The sequence below is a fragment of the Pezoporus wallicus genome, unplaced genomic scaffold (assembly GCF_028554395.1).
Source record: "Pezoporus wallicus isolate ANWC-B61680 ecotype Strahan unplaced genomic scaffold, APGP_CSIRO_Pwel_v1 contig_9449, whole genome shotgun sequence".
Taxonomy (NCBI): domain Eukaryota; kingdom Metazoa; phylum Chordata; class Aves; order Psittaciformes; family Psittacidae; genus Pezoporus; species Pezoporus wallicus.
Genome location: NW_026641531.1, coordinates 692,082 through 701,165, shown reverse-complemented (window position 1 = coordinate 701,165; position 9,084 = coordinate 692,082). Strand labels below are relative to the sequence as shown.

The following is a 9,084-nucleotide window of genomic DNA, read 5'->3' as shown; positions in this document are numbered from 1 at the left end:
CACGTCTACAATCTGATCATGATAAATACAGCTAAGATAGGTGACACTAGAATTCTTAGGGTCTTCAGCTTATCAGGTGTGCCTGAAACAAAATACTTTTAATAGACTCAGAAGCATGGACCCTTCCTTATGTAAGTTGTTTCTGAATGTGTTGAACGGTACCTAATGCTGTCTTATACAGGCTTTTGTTACTTGGTCAAAATAAATGAAAAAAGAAAAAATGCACGATTCTTAACTGTTTGGTTCTCTTTATTTTCATCTGTGTTACACCACTTGATACACTGTATTTCCAAAAAGTTTCCAGTTTGGTACAGAGACAACAGTTCATATACATACAAAACATTTTCTCGTTGCAGTATTTGGTTGCATTCTTTATTCATGCTCTTAAATTATCTGCAGTTACTGATTTTAAAACCAAAGTATGCCTAAGAAGCAATTTTTGCATGCTTAACAGGACTATTGCACAGCTACCTGCTTCCCCTTGTCATAGAACACTTCGCTATAGAAGGATGCTTCTGCATCCAAACTATCCTATCAAAATATTTTGATCCTTTGCATAGCCTGCACACTGCATCTTAGTGTGTGTCCTGTACATAATTTTAAACATTATTAGGTTTGAATAGCTTGTTTTTTCTGGCAGCCTTCTCATACACTGAAATACACGAATGCACAGACTTTACATTCTGGCTGCTTTATTACTACCGCCTATGATTTACCTATTCATTTTCCTTTTGTAATAAACCTCCCCTTGGTCCTTTCCTCCCACTGCTTGTTTCAGTTTATACACCAGGTGGCAATGTCTGCATTCTATCAATTTGGTATGCATGTTTCCTAAAACATTTTGTCCTCATGAGGGCATTCACTGAATTCAGTCTGAACTTAATTCCAGAAGATCCTGTCATACTCTGGAGACACTTGGCACCAGACTTATGGAAACAAATCCAGTAGCCTTCAACCTGTCTTGACTTTCAAATATTCAAGTAATTTTCAGTTTCTTTGTCAATCCTCTTCTTAAACCATTCCTATGGTGTTTGGTGTGCTGCCTACATCTTTTCCAGTTATTGCAAGAAGCAGCTGTCAAGCATAGCTTGTATTACTTTGAGATTAGCTGTTTTAAAGGTTTAAAATATTTTCTTTTTTTGTGTTTTCATGTTTTTAACAAAGCCTTCTTGGTCAAGCAAAGTTGAGGCCAAGAGAGATCCTTATTCTGCAACACAGAAGAGACATCGGGTGCTGTGGTGGGGGGGGGGAGTTGCTCAGCGAACGTTTTATTTGATGTCACAATGCTCTATTTAATCTTTACATTTCATCTCCAGCCATCAAAGGTTGTAAAAACAATCCTGCTGTTCCTAGAATACATACCAGGATGAAAACCCACAGAAAAATACGATCAATTACCATGGCAACGTATTTCCAGTCATCCTGAATCTGAAAAATAAATGGAATAACAAGTAGGCATGTTTATTAGATCAGTAACTTGCATCAGCAGTTGGTACCACCTTAGGAAGGAAACACATGGTTTTTTTCCCTTGTAGATGTCTTTCATATATGCACAACTTGCATATGTCTGTTTTCATGGACAAATTAGCTAATCTAGAAGAAGCTTTATTTGGATGTGCTATTTGTGGCAAAGCCAAAAGCCACTTCTTCATGTACAGAAAGTTATTTGCTAAGACACTGGACTTCATAAGATATGACTTCTCACTGTATGCCAAAAATGAAAGTGAAAACTTTACATTCTTAGGTGATCAGGTTTGCCCAGAAAACTACTGAAGTAAAGAGGCTGCTTCTACTGGTCTTTGATGATAAAAAGACAAAGATTAATGGGTATATAATTAGTTGTAGTGCTGAAATTTAATTGTTATCATGTGTGATGTAAAATCCATCTCTTTATCTCCCATGCAGGGAGGGAACCAAGTTTCCAAAACCCAGATCTCTCTTTTTTTTTTTTTTTTTTTTTTTTTGAGTGGGCATGGTAACAGGAGGCACACTAGAATATAACAAATGTTGTATATTAACAGTAACTACGTTACGTGATCATTGGAGTTACTCTTGAGATTACAATTTCAACTTTTGCTTCATTTTTCTTCAGGAAGGCTTATATATGAATAATACATTTATTGCTTTTGAAATGTTGTGCTTTTTAGCTTAGAACTTGTTTGTTAAGGCACACTTTAAAAAAGCTCAACTAAACCGGCCCCATATTTTCTATACCCACTTACTCTAAAGTTCTGATTTTGGCATAAACAAAGCAACTTTATTCTAACTTTAAATGCCGTAGCACATAAGATTGAAACTGAGTGATGACTGTGGTGGTGTGGCTACTGCTCTTAATATGTTTGAGGAGCACGTAGAAAGAAAACTTTGTTTTCATTGCCTTAAGACGCAGTTTTAAGAGAGATCATGGTTCCTGTCTTGCAGCAGTTGTCTCATTTAGCTACAGTGCCTTTCTTTGCTGCAGCAGCACAATAACTGTGAAGGACGTTTATTCTTAAGTCCTTTGTTATTGCTGGTAAGCTCTGGAAGAGAGCATGTAACTTTCTAAAGACCATAGTCAACAAATTCCACTGTTAAGATTATAACTTGGAAAATCCTCACCCCAAGTCTCATAGGATAGATACTCACGTGTGGTGGTTACCTTGACGTGACTCGCTTAGTGTGTGTGTTGTCAATAAAGAGAATGTTGTGCAACAGAGCTGCTCCCCAAAGTGATCTACATTCAAACCTGCATGTTTGTCATACAGCTTGGGTAGGTGTATAAAATAATGGTTTGTGGTGTCCTTTCTTTTTCCCTGGGGGTGCATGTATTGTGGGGGGTTTGAGATCTCTTTCTTACAAAACACACTAATGGCAAATGGTGTCTGCAGTTTGAGTAACAGTAAAATATGTTCTTACCTCTTTTGCTTCATTCTGCATTTTCATATTTTCTGCAATATATTTAACACTTTCAATAGCATCTCTCATTTCTGGTGACAGAACTGAAAACGAAAACAGAGGATCTACAGACTCGGAGCTTGAACTTCTTGTGAGATTGCCACTGAAATCAGAGAACTTCATTCGCTGGTACTGACAACAGCTGCATGCCATGTCTTGACATACAAAGCCATCTTTGCAGCATTTGGTTTCGGAACTGTTGAAGCAATTTAAGTTTGAAAACTCAGAAGTGAAAAATGGTTTTGGCTTCTGATTATTATCATCATCACTGGCAGGCCTTGTCATAAACATGATCCTGGGAAGTAAGTTCAAGAAAATGGTTCTCACCCACACCGGCATTGTGTGTGTCTTGGGTGTCCTGTAGTGCACGTTAAGTACAAAGACTGTAATGACGATAGACAGAGTTACAAATATCATGGTGAAAAGGAGGTATTCCCCAATAAGTGGAATTACCAGGGAAGTAGAAGGTATGGTTTCTGTGATAACAAGAAGGAACACTGTTAAAGATAGAAGGACTGATATGCAGAGTGTCACCTTCTCACCGCAGTCTGAAGGCAAGTAGAAAACTAACACAGTCAGAAAAGAAATCAGCAGACATGGAATAATCATATTGATAGTGTAGAATAAAGGTAAACGCCTAATGTAAAGAGAATATGTGATGTCTGGATATATCTCTTCACAGCAGTTGTATTTGATGTCATGTTTATAGCCAGGAGCTTTAATAATAGCCCATTCTCCACTCTCCCAGTAATCTTTCAGGTTCATTGTAGAGCCAATCAAAACTAAGTCAATTTTGGCTTTATCATAAGACCAGGAGCCAAACTTCATGGTGCAGTTCTGATAGTCAAATGGGAAGTAGGTTACATCTATTTTACATGAGCTTTTAAATATAGCTGGAGGGATCCAGGTCACATCACCTGTGTATTTTAATAGGGCCTTTGTCTTGTCATCAACCTGGAAATCCCCAACTGCACTGTGAAGCAAATAAAAACAACAATTAGAATGCGACTACTCTAGTAGTTTCATACATTCAGATCATATGCACTAACTCTTTAATCTGTTCTGGGAAAGTCAGTAAGTACACTTTGACATGGAACTGGATTCTATGTGCAGGCCTGAGTCAGTGGCCATCACCAATTTGCATAGTTAAATAGCTGTATAAATAACATGGCTCAGTGCAATCAATATGCAAAACTGCAAATAGAAGATTGTAAATGACAGACCAATAGATAATCCTTGTAGGTCCCTTCCAACTCAACTGTTCTATTCTATTCTAGAGCAAGCACATCAGAGCAAAGGGCTGATCAGAGGATAGCTGGAGTACTGCTGTTTCCACCTCTTCTGTGAACAGTGCAGGTAGTAATTATGAAAAGAGGGATTAGGGTTGGGGTGCATCTTTGCATAACGAGTGTATTTGGTGAGGGTTTTTTTTAAGTGCCATATTGCTATCCTGACCATGTGGATCTTAGATCTGTGTGACAATTTCAGTCATTTATATGAGAAAGTAAAACTAAAAAGGTAATTAAAGTTTTAAGGCCATAGTTAGAAAAGGACTGTCATCCCTGTTGTTCCACAGACCTCAGTTTTGGATGTGTGTGGCTAAATCCATTGCCTGAGTACTGCTTCCCTACTGTCATGGTGCTTAAACCATGACACTTACCTAGCAGAGGGATCCATTTAGTTATGATCTGGCTTCTCGAGGTTTCAGAAACTGACATCCAAAGTAAACTTCACCTGTGTCCTTTGTACGCCAAAGCTATTATTGCAAAGGTGTCAAATTGTGAGTTTGAAAGGTAGAATTTGCAGGGGTTTTCAGTTGAGGTCTGACCCCCAAACAAGAACTGTCCGGTCTAAGGGAATTTCTTGTCAGCTACTCTGAGGACAGCAATAAAATAATAATAAAAGTGGGTGCTTGTGAAGGGGAAAAGGAGAGGTTGCTCTGGCCTGCAGCATGCAGCTCCAGGTGAGGAGCTGGCTCCTGCCGAGAGGTGCTGATGCGGATGGCACAGAGGTGAGCACAGCAATAGGGTGATGGGGGCACAGGTGCAAACCAGGCTTTTTAGTTCATGCAGTGAACCTGCTGCTAATTTTAAAGTCTTAACATCACCCCTCATCTTCCCAAATTATGAAGATAAACATGCAAGAGTCTTACTTGTTATATAATACAATATCTGGCTTCCAGATCTGGCCAGATGGTACTCGGATGAATTCAGCGCCTCCATAGTCCGCTGGATTCCACCGAAGCTTGTAGTCATTCCAGATCTAATTATAGAAGAAATGAGTCTGTGTTAGGTTTCAGTGGGCTAGACTCAAACCAAGAGCTGGCATATTGCTTCTGGAGTTGTTTTATTTTGGATGCTACAATGATTTGATGTTTCTGTATCAAACATATGTCTGCTGTTTATTCACATGGAGATTGTGGATGGGCCCATTGGTCTAGACATGGTTCAGATGTGTGACCGTGTGTGCCAGGAATGTCTACTCGGTAGCTGAAATAAGGTGAAAGACGGAATAAGACGCTCTTTTGCCAGAGAGTGTAGGACTTTAATACTGAGGTCTCAAAAAGCCACGTATGTGTGAGGTGGTCAGAACACGGGGTGTTTTCGCACCCAGGTGTGAGCACTGAGTGAAGGACCCTGGGTAGCAGGTGGAGAAAGAGCTGGAGGTGTCATTGCTCCATTATGTGGCAGTTGTCTTCACTAGGGCTCGTTAAACCCAGTTCAGCGAAGCTGAAGGCAGGAATCAAGACGGTTTTAAGCAGATTGCAGCAGTGAGTGACTGCGTGTTTAACCCATAAAGGCCCTTCTGAGCGAAGTCAATGTTGCTGGCTCGCTCTCGCTCCACGGAGGCTGCACAGGCCCCGGGCAGGCGGCGCGGCGGGACCGGCGCGGGGCCTCCCTCAGCGCTCGGCGGCCACTGGGGGGCAGCAACGCGCCGGGCAGCGCTCGGCGGCGGCAGCGGCATTCCCGCCGCGGGGCGGCGCTGAGGGGACGCGGTGGGGACCGCGGTCGGGTTGGTGCCGCCGGTCTGCGGTGAGCTGTACTTACGTGCTTCAGCCACAGGTTGGTTTCCATTATCTGGTTGACTTCATCCTGGAAAGGAGACGTGTGTCGGCTGAGGCGCCGGCCCTCCCGCCTTCAGCGGCCCTGCCCCGGCGGGGCGGGTACTCACCACCTTCACCAGCTGGGACATGGACACCTCGAACTGGATGATGACGGGGTCCGAGACGTTCTTGACGGGCCGGACGAACTGGTTGTAGTTCTCGAAGAGGGCCGCGTACAGCCGGTGCTCGGCCTCCGAGCCGCCGCAGCCTGCGGAGGGCACCGCGGGGTCAGCGCCGCGGGGCAGTGCGCGGCCCCCGGGCTGCGGCCCCCCCGTGTGGGGAGGCTCGGCCGGAGCGGGAGAGCCGCAGTTGGTACCTGCGTGGCTGGGTATTGACTGCTTGGCACCGTGTGGTGCTTGGGGAAAGGCCGAGCCTCGCCAAAGCGGGCGGGAGTGTGTCACGGTTGGCGTTTGCTTAGGCTGGGAGAGGGAAAGCAGTGAAAGGCAGTGCTATGACAGTTTTTCTCCTGTGTATCTCTGCAGTGGGGTTCAAAAACTAGTTAGAGGGAGTTCCTAGAGAAGTGGAGATGCAAAAAGCACTTTCTCCTCAGAGGCCTAGGGCCCTTGACCTGCCAAAGCTGCAGGGCTCTGGAGAGGAGGGGAGGAGTGTGACCTGATGGACCAGGCTGCTTGTGAGCCGCTGGGGAGTGTTTTGCAATACGATTCCCAGGAAATGAGAGCTCTGCTTTCCAGCCTGAGCCAGGATTGCATGTTAGAGTGATACAGCAGCCTGCTTTTTGGAATATGGAAAAAAAGGGGGGGGGAATTAAAATTTGATTAACCTCTATATTCAAAGACTTTTCAGCACATTTAAAGAAATGTGCTGATTACCCATTTATTATTCATATTTTTATTTATAATATATTCCTGTTGTCCATTTTGCCGCTGAAAACTGCTGTTCATGGGGTCCTGTGGCCAACAGAAAAGCTGTGATTTGAAATTTTTAACCGACAAGGTCTTTCAGCTGTTTTGGAGCCTGTGTTTCACACTGCCTTTTTGTTCTAGCAATAGGTAGCTAGGCAATAACCATCCTGACAGCTGCACACTATTTAAAAGCCGCTTTTAGGGGTCTCTCTTTTAAATTCTCTCCTGGGCAACACACCCTCAAGCACTCCAAATGGAAAACAAACTAATAAAATGCCCATTTGTCATTTATGGATGACACTGTGCCAGTTCAGCAGAGGCACAGAACTGAAGTCTGTTGAACATATTCTGCAGTTCGTTTGAAACACAAATATAAATCTACAATGTTTGCAAGGGCACATTTACATTTTGCCAGCCAGTTGGTTTTCAGAAGAGAAAGAATGGGAGGCAAGAGTGTCTGGAGGTGACTGATCCATAGTGTTCCACAAGGCAGATTTTACTTTAAACGAGCTCCCTTCTTCCTGAGACAGCAGGGTCCCCCTTATGTGAAACTGTATTCAGGTGAAAGCTGTTTCTTGTGTTTATTTCTTTGTTCCCTTTCCCCTTCTCTTGTTCACTTGGAGGGCAATTTCCTTTTCAGATCAGTGAAATCATTCAAGCCAACTTGTTAACTAAAAACTGAACACATTTATTTTATACTTTTTAGCTGCTAACCTTGCCCTTATTATCTATGGGTATCTTGTATGTCTCAAATCAGTATGTCCTGGAATAAATACTCCCAAATCTTTTAGGCAAATGATTTTACAGCTTGATCTTAATGACTCTTTACTGTAGTCAGTCCAAAATTACCAGCCTTTTTACGTGTCTGCAGCACTCTAATTACATGTAGCATCCACTGTATCTAAGAGAAGGGCATTTATGTTTGTTTTGGTGCTTTATTTTAATGGTTTGGTGTTTTCCAGATCTGCAGAGAAAAGGTGTGCTGTTTGCAGCTGTTTAATGTTGTCGTTTTCTTGTGGTCTTCTCCACAGTATGCGAAACCACACCTTAATATGTAAGGTGCTTTCTTTTTATAATGTTAAAATGGCTTTGTGTGTCCTGGTTGGCATTTGGAATCAGGACTATTTAACTACTCTACAAGGAGAAATTAAAATAAAACCCCAAACCACACCAACCACAGCAAACTGTGTAACAAAAAGAGCTGTACTGGGATTCTGTACAAGTATCAATTGGTTCGGAGGGAGCTCCAGCACTTCTTCAAAATCATTTGCACCAAAGCCATCTGTTCACCTTTTCACCCACCCCTTCACCAACCCCGAATAAACAAATGGAGGATCACTCACCTAGACAGAGCGAGCAAACAGCAGCAGTTAGCAGGAGAGCCTGCATGCTCTCCGTGGTGTTAGGAATTACTGCCTGTCGACAGATGCTGTTGAAGATGAGCTTAGCTGCTAGGATTGCCCGAGCTTGGGCAGTACAGCGAGCTCCGCTCCTCCGATGCGTGAAATGCCTGGAAGCAGCAGCCGGCAGGACCCTGCGTGCAGTTCTGTGCAGTGAGATCCCATTAGGTTTGCTGTGCTGCCCCCTTTCTACCTACGCGGGCTGTCAGATCATTGGAAATGGCCAATAAATTGCAGGCAAACCAGATGTTATTGTAGGAAAGGAGCAGTCTTCTGGCAAGGATAATAGGCAGAAGTTCTTAAACTGGTGCATAAATGAACCTGGTAATTTGACAATGCTAAAGATTTTTCCAGTCAGCTGCTGTACAGGATCCTTCTCTATCAGAAGCTCATGCCAGTCTACTAGGAGAAGTTTAATTAATAAAACTCTTATAATTGAATTGTGCTGAAATGGGTATTGACATTAGGGATGCCTGATTTAGCAGTGAACTGCGATCATGGGACCTGAATTTCCAATTCTGCTGTTCATGTTGAGGTTTTTTCCCTTGCCTGTGTCTCATCTTGCAAGTGCATGTGCTAGGTGCATAACTGTATAAAAACGATGTGCTACTCCCAGGAGTAATTAAAGGCATGTACTACTGCTGACAGGATCTAAGCCCAGAGCGATGTACACAGCAGCTGAGATCTGTCAAGAGCCAGGGGTTTGAGTAGGAGGTCCAGCTTGACTAAACTCCTGAGAATAACTGTCTTTGGACTGATCGTATTTTGATGGATTAGAAATTTA

At 42.9% G+C, this 9,084-nt stretch overlaps 1 protein-coding gene across 2 annotated transcripts; it reads right to left on the bottom strand.

Moving 5' to 3' along the window:
* Positions 1 to 211: 211 nt before the first annotated feature.
* Positions 212 to 8,802, bottom strand: CHRNA3 (cholinergic receptor nicotinic alpha 3 subunit). Of its 2 annotated transcripts, none has more exons than XM_057424152.1 (6): positions 8,244 to 8,802; positions 6,106 to 6,245; positions 5,982 to 6,026; positions 5,087 to 5,196; positions 2,896 to 3,907; positions 212 to 1,349 (listed from the first exon to the last, which is right to left on the bottom strand). In XM_057424152.1, exons 1-6 carry the CDS (start codon positions 8,287 to 8,289, stop codon positions 1,320 to 1,322), a joined length of 1,383 nt encoding a protein of 460 aa, XP_057280135.1. In that variant the 5' UTR covers positions 8,290 to 8,802; the 3' UTR covers positions 212 to 1,319. The 2 variants fall into 2 exon arrangements, with proteins under 2 accessions (XP_057280135.1, XP_057280134.1); XM_057424151.1 differs by having other exon boundaries at positions 1,266 to 1,428; positions 8,244 to 8,784.
* Positions 8,803 to 9,084: the final 282 nt, after the last annotated feature.